Genomic DNA, 16,941 nt, shown 5'->3' with positions numbered 1-16,941 from the left:
CTGGGCTGGCAAAGGCCACGGTCGGATGGTGCTTTTTACGTGCCATTGTTTTCAATATATTCTCCTTAGAAAATATAAAGATACTGTTCTATATGATCATTTATGTATTTTCTAATTTTCTTCTTTTTTTTCTCCATATTTGTTTTGTAGACAATGACGGGGTCGAAGTGAAGGAGATGGACGAACGAGTTGTTGAGATGTACCGAAATGTCCGCAACATTCTCAGTGTTTACAGAAGTGGTAAACTGCCCAAACCATTCAAAATTATACCGTCTTTGAGGAACTGGGAACAGGTAAGCAGATGACAGTTCTAAATACCTTCGCAAAATTTTAGGGTCTGAGGATGTCCCAGCATCAATCTTGTCTGACCCAGTCCCAGCATCCATGCCTCATTTTGTCACTAATCCTATTCATGCCTCTTGTCGTCTCAATTGTGTCTTTTCAGACACTTTGCAGCCACATGATGTTGAGGATTCTCCTTAAGCATGTGAATTTAAGACGTGTTAATTATAAATATATAGGCGTAGGAGTGGCTGTGTGGTAAGTAGCTTGCTTACGAACCACATGGTCCCGGGTTCAGTCCCACTGTGTGGCACCTTGGGCAAGTGTCTTCTACTATAGCCTCAGGCCGACCAAAGCCTTGTGAGTGGATTTGGTAGACGGGAACTAAAAAGAAGCCCATCATATCTATGTATGTGTGTCTGTGTTTGTCAGCCCAACATTGCTTGACAACCGATGGTGGTGTGTTTACGTCCCCGTAGCTTAGCAGTTCAGCAAAAGAAACCGATAGAATAAGTACTAGGCTTACAAAGAATAAGTCCTGGGGTCGATTTGCTCGACTAAAAAAGGCGGTGCTCTAGCATAGCCACAGTCAAATGACTGAAACAAGTAAAAGGGTTAATTAAGAAACATTCATCTGTTCCTTAATTAGCATGTCTTAAATTAGTTGTAACTCCCTCTCTCTCATATCGTGGCTGAATAATTTATATTTTTACTGAAGCAAACATCTATTTTGCTTTCACCCTTTGGCATACAGATTTTACTCTTACCCTTTTACTTGTTTCAGTCATTTGACTGCGGCCATGCTGGAGCATCGCCTTTAATCGAGCAACTCGACCCCGGGACTCATTCTTTTTGTAAGCCCAGTACTTATTCTATCGGTCTCTTTTGCCGAACCGCTAAGTAACGGGAACATAAACACACCAGCATCGGTTGTCAAGCAATGCTAGGGGGACAAACACAGACACACAAACACACACACGCATATATATATATACATATATACGACAGGCTTCTTTCAGTTTCCGTCTACCAAATCCACTTGCAAGGCTTTGGTCGACCCGAAGCTATAGTAGAAGACACTTGCCCAAGGTGCCACGCAGTGGACTGAACCCGGAACCATGTGGCTGGTAAACAAGCTACTTACCACACAGCCACTCCTGCGCCTATTTGTATATATTTAGAATGATATTGTAAGGTAGGTGTGAGAGGTTGGATCTGGTCAGTTTTAACATAAAGCATGTAGAGTATTTGGGCCGGATAAGGCCATATGAAATGTCAAAGGGTTACTCCATGCTAACTATGTCTGTTAAGTCCACAGCATGTTTGTGGATGTGCATGGCTTAGTGGTTAGGGATGCTGGACTCATGACTGTAAGACTGTGGTTCCAGTTCCTGGACCGGGCGACGTGTCGTGTTCTTGAGCAAAACATTTCATTTCATGTTGCTCCAGTCCACTCAACTGGCAAAAGTGAGTAATCCTGCGACGGACTGGCGTCCCATCCAGGTGGGGAATTTCTACGCCATGAAACCAGGAAACCGGCCCTTGTGGAGTCAGTATGACCCAAGAAGGTAACTTTACCTTTTTTTTTTACCACAGGAGTGACTGTGTGGTAAGTAGCTAGCTTACCAACCACATGGTTCCGGGTTCAGTCCCACTGCGCGGCACCATGGGCAAGTGTCTTCTATAGCCTCAGGCCGACCAAAGCCTTGTGAGTGGATTTGGTAGACGGAAACTGAAAGAATCCCATCATATATGTATGTATGTGTGTGTATATGTTTGTGTGTCTGTGTTTGTCCCCCCCCACACACCGATGCTGGTGTGTTTACGTCCCCGTAACTTAGTAGTTTGGCAAAAAGAGGCTGATAGAATAAGTACTGGGCTTACAAAGAATAAGTCCTGGTGTTGATTTGCTCGATGAAAGGCGGTGCTCCAGCATGGCCGCAGTCAAATGACCTAAACGAAAGAGTAAAAGAGTATTTTTGTGTATGGGTGTGCATGCATGTACGTGTGTCCCCTTCTTCCTACCATGTTCTTGTGCAAGTACATTTTGTGGTGTTGGTGAATTTATTTCAGGTGTTACACATTACACGACCAGAGCAGTGGTCAGCTGCAGCCATGTACCAAGGAACCAGAATATTTGCATCAAATCTCAATTCAAAAATGGCTCAGAGGTAAGTCGAACAGCTTGAAAACATTTGTTATGCACGACAACAGGTGTAGCTGTCATCATCATCATCATCATTTAACGTCCGTTTTCCGTGCTAGCATGGGTTGGACGGTTCGACCGGGGTCTGGAAAGCCATGGAGGCTGCACCAGGCTCTGGTCTGATCTGGCAGTGTTTCTACAGCTGGATGCCCTTCCTAATGCCAACCACTCCAAGAGTGTAGTGGGTGCGTTCCCCTTGGTCGGGTTTAGTTAGTTAGTTAGTTAATTTTTTGGCTCAAAAAGCAAAATGCAAGGCCATGTAGGGGGACATGGAGTTATGTACAGGGTGGTGTCCATGTAAAGAGTTCAGGTCACTTGTGGTCAAGGGAGACTTTGAACCGAGCGGTCATCGGCATCTTCACTATCTCGTCCGGCAGCTTATTCCACGGATCCGCAACCCGGACGGAGAAAGCCCCTCTTCTTCGATTGAGATGAAATCGTTGCAGACAGCTGAATGGATAGGAACAATGTGACATGAAGTGTTTTGCTCAAGAACTCAATGTGTCACCTAGTTTGGGAATCAAACCCATGAACTAACAATCACGAGTTCAACACCCGAACCACTGGGCCATGCACCTTCAAAAAGCAGTGAGTCCACTCTGTGGAGTGGTCGGTTTTAGGAGAGGCAACATCAACCCTGAAAATATGAAAGGCAAAGTCAACCTCTGTGGGTGGAATTTGAACACAGAATGTGCTGACAGACAAAATGCCACTATGCAATTTGTCTAGCATGCTAACATATCTGCCAGCTTGTCACCTTTGATGGACGCACGTAAAAAGCACCAATCCGATCGTGGCCATTGCAGCCTCGCCTGGCACGTAAAAAGCACCCACTACACTCTCGGAGTGGTTGGCGTTAGGAAGGGCATCCAGCTGTAGAAACTCTGCCAGATCAAGACTGGAGCCTGGTGCAGTCTTCTGGCTTCCCAGATCCCCGGTCGAACCATCCAACCCGTGCTAGCATGGAGAACGGACGTTAAACAATGATGATGATGATGATCCTGTCATAAAATCTCTGCCAAAACAGACACAGTAGCCTTGGGTAGTTTTTCTATTTGGCCACCTCCTGTCCACCGTCATATCCATGGAAAATGGACATTAAACGATGATGATGACGACTATATTTTCTTCATACAAGCTGATGTTGTTTATAAGTCAAGTTAGATTTTCTTAAAGTCTATACTCATCAATTGTAAGAGTTAGCGTTTACCTAAGGTTTTTACTGTCGTGATGAGCCTGAAGTGAAAATATTTGAGCATTATCACGATCTTTCCAAATCCTGCTGCTCTTTACATGTAATGTTTGGTTCTCCAAAATTTTTCTAGATGTATGAGTCAACCTACCTGGTGGCACAGTGTTTTTTATGTGGCACCAGCACCAGTGCTCTTACTTGGCACTAGCACGAATGCTTTATATATATATATATATACACACACACACACACATATATATATTAAGTTGAACTGTCTAAAGTCGTAAGACACCCACTGTTTTTGTCCTGTTATTACTGTTTTTTCTGTCCTTGTTTCATATACATCCGATCCTTTTTCCGAGAAATCTAATGCTTGTAGCTTAGTTTTCCCTTGGGTCTGGCCGGATCGGAGCGATCTCAAGATTAATCAGCCAATATTGCGAGGATGATCCGGTTCTTGACTGAAGATTAGAGGCTTCGAATGACCCGTCCGTTTATTGTGTCGTCTCTTTGAGTGTTTTGCGTTCTTGTCCCATTTTGTATTTTTATATATATTTTTTATACATATATATATATATATAGTCGAAGCGTTCCTGTCACAATCTGAACCTGATGAATGCTTAAATGCAAGAAAGTATACTAGTTCAATGAGGATAGACATTTAATATTTTATTTTCAATATTTCATTTGTTCAATGAATACTTCATTTCATTTCTTTCTTACTATATATTCTGTATTAATATTATAAGAATATAAATAAAACATAAAGAACAGAGTTGCAATTCCTCTGAGTAATATAGGCGCGGGCATGGCTGTGTGGTTAGGGAGCTTGCTTCCTAGCTACATGGTTTAGGGGGATCAGAATAATAATAATTAATAAATAATAATAATAAATAGAAATACGGGATGAATTAAAGTTCAAGGATTTTCTATCTTGGGATCACTTCGTTTACGGACAGTCTTGGCAAAAGGAATTCGGAATCAAGAATGAGGCAGGTTACTAGCTTAAGTATGCATAGGAGTCCAGACAGACAATGTAAAAAGAGGGGGAGAGAGGGCGCGAAGAATCGGCAGCCAATTTCTATCAGCCCTGTAAGGGAGAATAGATCTTAAATATCTATAACGATAACTAGTGAATTATACAGAATATGCAAAAACGAGGCGAGGCTGAAATAGTAAACAGAGGCGTCTAGGGGGATCAGAATAATAAAATTAATAAATAATAATAATAAATAGAAATACGGGATGAATTAAAGTTCAAGGATTTCTTATCTTGGGATCACTTCGTTTACGGACAGTCTTGGCAAAAGGAATTCGGAATCAAGAATGAGGCAGGTTACTAGCTTAAGTATGCATAGGAGTCCAGACAGACAATGTAAAAAGAGGGGGAGAGAAGGGCGCGAAGAATCGGCAGCCAATTTCTATCAGCCCTGTAAGGGAGAATAGATCTTAAATATCTATAACGATAACTAGTGAATATACAGAATATGCAAAAACGAGGCGAGGCTGAAATAGTAAACAGAGTGGCGTCTAGGGGGATCAGAATAATAATAATTAATAAATAATAATAATAAATAGAATACGGGATGAATTAAAGTTCAAGGATTTCTTATCTTGGGATCACTTCGTTTACGACAGTCTTGGCAAAAGGAATTCGGAATCAAGAATGAGGCAGGTTACTAGCTTAAGTATGCATAGGAGTCCAGACAGACAATGTAAAAAGAGGGGGAGAGAAGGGCGCGAAGAATCGGCAGCCAATTTCTATCAGCCCTGTAAGGGAGAATAGATCTTAAAATCTATAACGATAACTAGTGAATTATACAGAATATGCAAAAACGAGGCGAGGCTGAAATAGTAAACAGAGTGGCGTCTAGGGGGATCAGAATAATAATAATTAATAAATAATAATAATAAATAGAAATACGGGATGAATTAAAGTTCAAGGATTTCTTATCTTGGGATCACTTCGTTTCGGACAGTCTTGGCAAAGGAATCGGAATCAAGAATGAGGCAGGTTACTAGCTTAAGTATGCATAGGAGTCCAGACAGACAATGTAAAAAGGGGGGGAGAGAAGGGCGCGAAGAATCGGCAGCCAATTTCTATCAGCCCTGTAAGGGAGAATAGATCTTAAATATCTATAACGATAACTAGTGAATATACAGAATATGCAAAAACGAGGCGAGGCTGAAATAGTAAACAGAGTGGCGTCTAGGGGGATCAGAATAATAATAATTAATAAATAATAATAATAAATAGAAATACGGGATGAATAAAGTTCAAGGATTTCTTATCTTGGGATCACTTCGTTTACGGACAGTCTTGGCAAAGAATTCGGAATCAAGAATGAGGCAGGTACTAGCTTAAGTATGCATAGGAGTCCAGACAGACAATGTAAAAAGAGGGGGGAGAAGGGCGCGAAGAATCGGCAGCCAATTTCTATCAGCCCTGTAAGGGAGAATAGATCTTAAATATCTATAACGATAACTAGTGAATATACAGAATATGCAAACACACACACACACACACACACATCTACACACTTGTTTCAGAATAATCAATCCTCTTTGTTTTCACCTTTCTGCTTATTTCTTCGACTTCCTTTTCAGATTTTTCAACTTGGTTCTGTTACCAAGGATACGAGATGATATTGGCCAATATAAACAATTGAATTATCATTTATACATGGTAAGCTAAATTTGAGATTCTCCATTTGATAATTCTACCTATACACACATGTTTGTAGTCAAGAATCTCGGCTGGTCGTTAGCATATAATGCACTCTCTCTCTTTACTCTCTTTTACTTGTTTCAGTCATTTGACTGCGGCCATACTGGAGCACCGCCTTTAGTCGAGCAAATCGACCCCGGGACTTATTCTTTGTAAGCTCAGTACTTATTCTACCAGTCTCTTTTTGCTGAATCGCTAAGTTACGGGGACGTAAACACACCAGCATCGGTTGTCAAGCAATGCTAGGGGGACAAACACAGACACACAAACATACACACACATACATATATATACATACATATGATGGACTTCTTTCAGTTTCCGTCTACCAAATCCACTCACAAGGCTTTAGTTGGCCCGAGACTATAGTAGAAGACACTTGCCCAAGGTGCCACGCAGTGGGACTGAACCCGGAACCATGTGGTTGGTAAGCAAGCTACTAACCACACACCCACTCCTGAGTATCAGCTGATACATTTAAACACTTAATCTAATATTTAATAGACATGCCTTGTGCAATTTTTAATTATTTAACCTTGTTTGGGCATCATACTAACGAGTAGTGTCCACAGAGATAAACTGGCATAACGAGAGGCGTGGATGTACATTATGTAATTGACCAATTTGCTTTAGGGTGAGGGCACATGGCTTAGTGGTTAAGGGTATTTGACTCACAGTCATAAGATCACGAGTTCAATTCCCGGCAGTGTTTGTAATTCAGAATGGCCAGCCTTGTCACATTCTGTGTCACGCTGAATCTCCTTCAGTACTACTTTAAGAGTATGTGTGTCTGTGGAGTACTCAGCCACTTGCATCTTAATTTCCTGAGCAGGCTGTTCTGTTGATCGGATCATCTGGAACCCTCGTCATAACCGACAGAGGGCCACTTGGTTTGTTTACTTCTGAATAAAATTGAAATCATCATCATCATCATCATCATCGTTTAACATCCACTTTCCATGCTCGCATGGGTTGGACGATTTTGACTGAGGGCTGGCGAGCCAGATGGCTGCACCAGGCTTCAATCTTGATCTGGCAGAGTTTCTACAGCTGGATGCCCTTCCTAACGCCAACCACTCTGAGAGTGTAGAAATATGTTTTTATTTTATCTAACAAGGGGCCATTTAGCTTAATGGTCAGAGCACTCAACCAGTCTCAGGGGTTCGGGGTTCGAATCTCCCGTAGCGAACTCTGACAACCCTCTTTTTTAACAGCGGTGCATCAGCATGGCCGCAGCTATGAGCTGAAACTACGGCAAAAAAAAAAAAAGAGAGAAAATTAAGGTTTGAAATGTGAATTAATTGATCAAAGTCTTGTTAATGAAAGTTTTGGTAATATTTTCTCTCTTTTATTTCAGTCCTTGCGAAAAGCTTTATTTAAACCAGCTGCTTTCTTCAAAGGCATCCTTATTCCCCTCTGTGAGGTGAGTACCTTGACTAAGAGTTAGTTTGACCCTGTTACCATGAAAATAGATTTATGTACAGGTTTATTCAAAAAGAATGAACCAATTTCATTACACAATATTTTGATAAGGAAAAGCAATACAAAAATCCAACCAAGTCACAAGCATTTTACTAACAATCAGCTTTTATTTCCTGTCTTACAAGTGTTCGATGGGGCCACCATCCGCAGCACAGGCAACATCAGTGCGATAAGAGAATTCCTCCCAGACGCGTGTCAGCATATCAAAAGCAAGTTCATTATCGTGGCCATTGCCAGCCTCCTCTGGTTCCTGTGCTGGTAGCACGTAAAAAGCACCCACTACACTCACGGAGTGGTTGGCGCTAGGAAGGGCATCCAGCTGTAGAAACACTGCCATATCAGACTGGAGCCTGGTGCAGCCTCCTGGCTTCCCAGACCCGGTCAAACCGCCCAACCCATGCTAGCATGGAAAACAGACGCTAAACGATGATGATGATAAAATGGTTAAAAAGCCATTTTGTGTGTGTGGAAATGCTGCAACATGGGGCAACACTGTTTCTGACACAGCTGCATAAAGCAACGGAGTAAAATGACGGCATAAAATTTGCTTTGTCTGAGGTGATTCCAGAAGATATTGACATAGAAGGGAAATGGAAAAACTTCGATAAATCATTCAACCAGACAGCCAAAGAAGTACTCGGTGAATCATGTTATGCTGATATGCGTCTGGGAGGAATTCTCTTATCGCATTGATGTTGCCCATGCTGCAGGTGGTGACCACATTAACCCATAAGTGTTTAACCCTTTAGCATTCAGGTTATTGTGTAAAATGTAAAGCTTATGTATTCACACCATGTAAAATTAATCTTGCATCATTTCATGGCTTTGAGATTTCAATGATGTGATTGTTTATTTTTAAAATGACACAATAAGATAGCTATGAATGACTATATCTGACTAGTTTGAACATAAAATAGGTAGAATATTTTGGCCGGATATGGCCAGTTTAAACACTAAAGGGTTAAACCGGCTGTATCCGGCCCAAATATTCTACATATTTTATATTCAACCTGGTGATATCTAGCCTCTCACACCTAACCTACATTGATATTCTAAAAATAAACTATCACATCATTGAAACCTCAAAAGCTATAAGACAATGCAGAATTAATTAAAAACAATTTGAATTTTAAAATATTACATTTAACAGAGTAATCATCATCATCATCATCATCGTTTATCGTCCGTTCTCCATGCTCGCATGGGTTGGACAGTTCGATCTGGGAAGCCAGAAGGCTGCACCAGGCTCCGGTCTTATCTGGCTATGTTTCTACAGCTGGATGCCCTTCCTAACGCCAACCATTCCGTGAGTGTAGTGGGTGCTTTTTACGTGCCACCTGCACTGGTGCCAGGCGAGGCACCAAAGTACTGGGCTTCTGAACACTAAAGGGTTAAGCACATGTAAGACAGGAAATAAAAGTTGTTTGTGAGTAAATACTTGGGACTCAGCTGGGGAGTTTTCTATTGCTTTTCCTTATTAAAACATTGCGTAATGAAATTGGTTCATTCTTTTTGAATAACTCCGTACATACGCATATACATATATATGTGTGCGTGTGTGTATCTTTCTTCCTTTACTTATTTCATTCATTAGACACCTTGAAGAATTTCTAGTTGAGTGTATCGAGCCCAGTACTTTTTTTTTTTTTTTTTGAGCCTTGTACTTATTCCTTTAGGGACATAAACACACCAACACTGCTTGTCAAGTGGTGGTAGACAAACTCAGACATGGAGACACTCACACATAGATATAAGCACTATCCAAACGTGATCAATGCCAGGGCCACCTGACTGATGACAGTGCCCCCTGACTGGCTCCCGTACTTGTCGCATGTAAAATGCACCATAAAAACCACCTGCTACTCTCCGCTCTTTACTCTCTCTTTTACTCTTTTATTTGTTTCAGTCATTTGACTGCGACCAAATCGACCCCGGGACTTATTCTTTGTAAGCCCAGTACTTATTCTATCGGTCTCTTTTGCCGAACCGCTAAGTGACGGGGACGTAAACACACCAGCATCGGTTGTCAAGCAATGCTAGGGGGACAAACACAACACATACACACATACATATATATATATATATATATATATATATATATATATATATATATATATATACGACAGGCTTCTTTCAGTTTCCGTCTACCAAATCCACTCACAAGGCATTGGTCAGCCCGAGGCTATAGCAGAAGACACTTTCCCAAGATGCCACGCAGTGGGACTGAACCCGGAACCATGTGGTTGGTTAGCAAGCTACTTACCACACAGCCACTCCTGCGCCTAATATTCCTCGCACTTTCCATTGCGTTGTTGCCTTTATTGAACTAATAAAGCAAAATATGCCGAATATGCTCCTTTGTCACTTCAATTACAGCTTTGAAAAAATGACTGTTAAAATCAAACTGCACTCTTCAGAACTTGCACTAAGAATAAGTGCAAAGTAAAATTACTATCTGCTTTTATGGCAAGTTGATGCAAGTAGTTTTTCCCATTTCCCTCCAATTGAAAAAAAAACATTTTTTGTGGGATGACCCTTCATATATATATATATATAAAAAAAATAAATGCTTGACAAGCAGTGTTGGTGTGTTTATGTCCCTAAAGGAATAAGTACAAGGCTCAAAAAAAAAAAAAAAAAGTACTGGGCTCGATACACTCAACTAGAAATTCTTCAAGGTGTCTAATGAATGAAATAAGTAAAGGAAGAAAGATACACACACGCACACATATATATGTATATGCGTATGTACGGAGTTATTCAAAAAGAATGAACCAATTTCATTACGCAATGTTTTAATAAGGAAAAGCAATAGAAAACTCTCCAGCTGTGGGATGACCCTTCATATATATATATATATAAAAAAAATAAACGCACCCTATTACAGCCTAGCCAGGCTCATGGGCCTGGTTTCCCAGTTTCCATGTCGTATGTGTTCCCCAGCTGGATGGGACGCCAGTCCATCGCAGCGTTTGGAGCAACGTGAAATGAAGTGTTTTGCTCAAGAACACAGCGCGTCGTCCGATCCAGGAATCGAAACTACAACCTTACGATCATGATGCTGACACTCTAACCACTAAGCCACACACCTCCACATTATATATATATATATATTGGGTCATATATATAAATATATATATGTGATAGATCGTTAGTCACTACACACATTTTTTCTCTCCTTGTTTTTCCTGTGTCTCTTTCTGTAGAAGAGCGTAGGCTCGAAACGTAAAAGACTTTTTCTATTCCAGAACGTTATGCTAATACATCTGTTTGTTTTCTACACCACCTGCATAAAACTAAAGATCAGCGAAAAAGAGAAGACCTATGCTGAACTATTGAGGAATCTACAGCTTCTCTATCCAGATTACAAGTTCTGATTTATACCTATTGTTATTGGGGTACTGCGATATGCAACACACTGCCCCAGTACCGATCTGGAGAAATTAAGCTTCTCAAAACCAGAAATACATAGATACGTGTGTGTGTATGTATACACATGCATACAAGCATACATACATATATTTGAACATATATACATACTAGCATGCAAACATACATGCATACACGATTTATATTATTATTATTATTATATATATAGATCGTTAGCCACTACACACATTTTTTTCTCCTTGTTTTTTCTGTGCCCCTTTCTGTAGAAGAGCGTAGGCTCGAAACGTAAAAGACTTTTTCTATTCCTCAGCGTTATACTAATACATCTGTTTGTTTTGTACACCACCTGTCTTTGTCTTTTGTTTTTTTCATAAACCCTCCCTATATATATATATATATATATATATATATATATATATAGGAAGGGCATCCAGCTGTAGAAACACTGCCAGATCTGACTGGCCTGGTGTAGCCTTCGGGCTTGCCAGACCCCAGTTGAACCGTCCAACCCATGCTAGCATGGAAAGCGGACGTTAAACGATGATGATGATGATGATATATAAAATCAGTGTTGCCAACTGCTATAGAGTTATAAAAGTTAATGTTCTGTCTCCATCATCCATCTCTCCCTCTTTCTCTAGGCTGACTGTACACTGAGAGAAGCAACAATCGTCGCCAGCATCCTCATCAAGTATTCTGTCCCAATGCTTCACGCAGCCGCGGCGATGCTCAAGTTAGCCGAGATGAGCTATAACGGTGGTACGTCCATCTTCCTCAGAGCTCTCATCGATAAGAAATATGCTCTTCCATACCGTGTCATTGATGGAATCGTTTACCATTTCCTTGGGTGAGTAAAAATTCTTTGGTTGCTCCTTTGATATATTTGCCATTCTGCCACCACCATCAAATCCAAGTGTTATTTTAGATTTCTTGCAAGAATCGTTTGACCAGTAAAATATCAATGTTGTTATTGGTCAGCCATAGGTCAGTCCCGATCAAGCAGGTGTATGTTCCAAGGCATTTCAGCTTTGACCTCTTCGGTATTGTCTGACCTTGTGCTTGTCTTAGAAGCGATAAAAAACAACAATAAACGTTGCCCTTTTCAAGCCTAGCCAGGCTCACGGGCCCGATTTCTGTGGCATATGGGTTCCCCCCAGCTGGACGGGACACCAGTCCATCGCAGCGTTACTCAAGAAACAGGAAGAGTGAGTGAGAGAAAGTTGTGACGAAGGAGTACAACAGGGGTTGCCACCACCCCTGCCGGAGCCTCGTGGAGCTTTTAGGTTGTTTTGTTTGTTCCTTCTCGAGCCATGCATGGCTGATAAGGGCCGGTTTCTGTGGCGTATGTGTTCCCCCACCCCCAGCTGGACGGGACGCCAGTCCATCGCAGCGTTACTCAAGAAACAGGAAGAAAGAGTGAGAGAAAGTTGTGGCGAAAGAGTACAACAGGGGTCGCCACCACCTCCTGCCGGAGCCTCGTGGGGCTTTAGGTGTTTTCGCTCTGTAAACACACACAACGCCTAGTCTGGAAATCAAAACCACGATCCGCTGACTATGAGTCCGCTGCCCTAACCACTAGGCCATTGCGCCTCCACCCTGTCTTAGAAAGCTTATTATCATTTACTTGTATTGTTGTGGATTTGAACTCTGACCATAAAGATGGATGGAATGCTGCCAAGTATTTCGGCTTGCTCTCCATTTTTACTTAATAATAATAATGCTCTTCGTGGTAGTGCCATGTAAAAGTGTCTCTGCAATGCTGCATAAAAGTACCCATGTGGCACCATGTTAAAGCGTCCATGTGGTTCCATGTTAAAGTGCCCATGTGGCGCCATGTCAAAGTACCCATGTGGTTCCATGTTAAAGTTCCCATGTGGTGCCATGCTAAAGTTTCCATGTGGTGCCATGTTAAAGTTCCCATGTGGTTCCATGTCAATATTCTCATGTGGTGCTGCGTAAAACCACCCAGCACACTCTGTAAAGTGGTTGGCATTAGGAAGGGCACCCAGTCGTGGAAACCATGCTAAATCAGACTGGAGTCTGGTACAGCCCGTACAGCTTGCTAGTCCTGGTCACGCTGTCCAACCCATGCCAGCATGGGCAACGTATGTTAAACGATGATGATGATTGTTTTGTAGGTGGTGTTTATTTATTTGTATAATTGTTTTATTGCCAGTGTCACATAAAAACACCTGTGTCAGTGCCGCATACAAAAGCACCCAGTACCCCACTTTGTAAAGCGGTTAGTGTTATGAAGTGTATCCAGCTGTGGAAACCATGCCAAAACAGTTAATTGGAGCCTGGTGAAAATCCCTGGCTAGCTACCTCCTATCAAACTGTCCAACCCATGCCAGCATGGAAAGCAGATGATAAATAATAATGATGATGAGAATGATGAAGCAGTAGCATCAGTGGAGGCACAATGGCCCAGTGGTTAAGGCAGCAGACTTGTGGTCGTAGGATCGCGGTTTCGATTCCCAGACCCCGGTCGAACCGTCCAACCCATGCTAGCATGGAAAACGGACGTTAAACGATGATGATGATGATGATAAAAAGGTTAAACAGCCATTTTGTGTGTGTGGAAACGCCGCAACATGGGGCGACACTGGTTCTGACACGTCTACACAGCTGCATAAAGCAATGGAGTAAAATGATGGCATAAAATTTCATTTCTACTATGGGGAATTATTGCTCTGCTTTACGAGTGGTCTTCAGGAACAAATTAACTCGTATATCGAGGCATTACTGTATTATAGTGGAGGCGCAATGGCCCAGTGGTTAGGGCAGCGGACTCGCGGTCATAGGATCGCGGTTTCGATTCCCAGACCGGGCGTTGTGAGTGTTTATTGAGCGAAAACACCTAAAGCTCCACGAGGCTTCGGCAGGGGATGGTGGTGATCCCTGCTGTACTCTTTCACCACAACTTTCTCTCACTCTTCCTGTTTCTGTTGTACCTGTATTTCAAAGGGCCGACCTTGTCACTCTCTGTGTCACGCTGAATATCCCCGAGAACTACGTTAAGGGTACACGTGTCTGTGGAGTGCTCAGCCACTTACACGTTAATTTCACGAGCAGGCTGTTCCGTTGATTCGGATCAACCGGAACACTCGTCGTCGTAACCGACGGAGTGCTTCCACTGTATTATAATTATTACTTGAATGAATTGTCTCCCTTAGATCGTAATTGTAATTACAAACTTGTTACCAGCTCGAATAGGCTTGGAGCAAAGTCGGACTCGCAAGAAAGCCATTCACTGCATTTTGTGACGGAGGAAATTTCTTCCTGTAACCAGACAGGTGTGAACACACTGAATCATATTAAATTAACATAGGCCGCAGGAGTGGCTGTGTGGTAAGTAGCTTGCTAACCAACCACATGGTTCCGGGTTCAGTCCCACTGCGTGGCATCTTGGGCAAGTGTCTTCTGCTATAGCCCCAGGCCGACCAATGCCTTGTGAGTGGATTTGGTAGATGGAAACTGAAAGAAGCCCGTCGTATATATGTATATATATATATATATAACCTTATATATATATATATATATATGCGTGTGTGTGTCTGTGTGTGTCCCCCTAGCATTGCTTGACAACCGATGCTGGTGTGTTTACGTCCCCATCACTTAGCGGTTTGGCAAAAGAGACCGAAAAAATAAGTACTAGGCTTGCAAAAAATAAGTCCTGGGGTCGATTTGCTCAAATAAAGGCGGTGCTCCAGCATGGCCACAGTCTACCTGACCAGACTGGAATGCATGCATTTTGGTTGAGTTAGTCATCAGAACTAGGGTGTCTTTCAAATATTGTAAAAAAATTTTTTATATATTTAGTATCTCTCTTTACTCTTTAACTTGTTTCAGTCATTTGACTGCGGCCATGCTGGAGCAACGCCTTTAGTCGAGCAAATCGACCCCCAGGACTTATTCTTTTGTAAGCCCAGTACTTAATCTATCGGTCTCTTTTGCCGAACCGCTAAGTGACGGGGACGTAAACACACCAGCATCTGTTGTCAAGCAATGCTAGGGGACAAACACAGACACACAAACATACATATATATACATATATTCGACAGGCTTCTTTCAGTTTCCGTCTACCAAATCCACTCACAAGACATTGGTCGGCCCGAGGCTATAGAAGAAAGACACTTGCCCAAGATGCCACACAGTGGGACTGAACATGGAACCATGTGGTTGGTAAGCAAGCTACTTACCACACAGCCACTCCTGTGCCTATCAGATAAAGTTGCATAAAAATGATTTTTGGTGATAAATTAAATACAAAAAATTTGGACACTAATTAATAGGTTATCTTTAATGCTATTTTTCATCAATTTAATTTCAGATTCTCCCGAGAACAGCGTCGATTGCCCGTTCTGTGGCACCAGTGTTTCCTAACGTTTGTTCAGCGCTACAAAGAAAATGTCTCCAGTGAACAAAAGGAATCCTTGCTCGAAGTATTGAGGGTTCACAACCATGCAGAAATTACCCCAGACATTCGGTGGGAACTTCTCAATTCCAAGTGCCGGGATGATGTAAAAGAGGAGCCCTCAACAATGGATGTTCAGTGATTACAGAAGAATGATTTGATAGTTTGTAAATAAACATGGACAAAAATGGAACTATATATATATATGTTCTTGGTTTTTTTTTTTTTTCTTTTATCATAACCCGTGGCCTCTACCTGGGGTGTAGCCAGTCCACGTATGCATACCTTTCCTTCTTGGGACACAGAACTACTTGTGAAGACCTGTTGAGGCAAGTAAAAATCGAAATCGATCAACATCAATGGAATTTGTAGCTGTGATACCAGAATGTGATACCAGAATGTGTAGCGGTGGCATGTAAGAGAACCATCCGAACGTGGCCGTCGCCAGCGCCGCCCCAACTGGCCTCCGTGCCAATGGCACGTAAAAAGCACCCACTACACTCATGGAGTGGTTGGCGTTAGGAAGGGCATCCAGCTGTTGAAACACTGCCAGATCAGACTGGAGCCTGGTGCAGCCTCCTGCCTTCCCAGACCCCAATTGAACCGTTCAACCCATGCTAGCATGGAAAGCGGATGTGAAACGATGATGATGTCATCATCACAACCACCAACTTCATCACTACCACCATCATTACCATCATCAATTGATAAGCGCTTTTATGTAGTTGCTCAACTTGCTGGAAATAGAAGCTAAATCTCTTACAAAACACATTCACAATAAAATAGGCTTGTCTTTAGGGGATACTTTTTCTTTTTTCTTGAGCCCTCAGACTCGGAAGGCTTTTATCTGGTCTCTATGACATATAAGCAACTGGGATCATGACATTACCCCTGTCTTTTACTGTTATTTATATAATACTAGCAGTATCACCCGGCATTGCTCGGGTTTGTAAGGGAAATAACTATAGAAGCATTTTTAGAGAGTTACTTATATAATAGCAAAAAAATGCATTAAAAATGGGAAAAAATGATGGTAAATTTTTTTTTAAATCGTAGACTCATCGTAGACGCGCGATAATACCCAGAAGGGCTCGATATGAATCACGACTATAAGACACCCACTTTTGGTTACACTGCACCGCAAAATGTGGGAGTAGTTAGGAATCTAAATCGTAGGAGACAGACACACACACACAACTTCACTTTTATATATAAAGATATGTTATTTAGAGATAGCAGTGCC

General features: G+C 41.9%; 1 protein-coding gene across 1 annotated transcript in view; it reads left to right on the top strand.

Moving 5' to 3' along the window:
* The window catches only part of LOC115223509 (bystin), a 29,041-nt gene extending 13,145 nt beyond the window's left edge, over positions 1–15,896 (top strand). Inside the window, exons 5-10 of the mRNA XM_029794126.2 lie at positions 151–293; positions 2,356–2,453; positions 6,288–6,366; positions 7,766–7,831; positions 11,922–12,127; positions 15,615–15,896. Coding sequence (XP_029649986.1) covers positions 151–293; positions 2,356–2,453; positions 6,288–6,366; positions 7,766–7,831; positions 11,922–12,127; positions 15,615–15,840 — 818 coding nt within the window. The 3' untranslated portion in view covers positions 15,841–15,896. The remainder of the gene's footprint in view (positions 1–150; positions 294–2,355; positions 2,454–6,287; positions 6,367–7,765; positions 7,832–11,921; positions 12,128–15,614) is intronic.
* Positions 15,897–16,941: the final 1,045 nt, after the last annotated feature.

Source organism: Octopus sinensis, linkage group LG23, assembly GCF_006345805.1.
Source record: "Octopus sinensis linkage group LG23, ASM634580v1, whole genome shotgun sequence".
Classification (NCBI taxonomy): Eukaryota; Metazoa; Mollusca; class Cephalopoda; order Octopoda; family Octopodidae; genus Octopus; species Octopus sinensis.
This window is presented reverse-complemented; position numbering and strand designations above follow the sequence as displayed.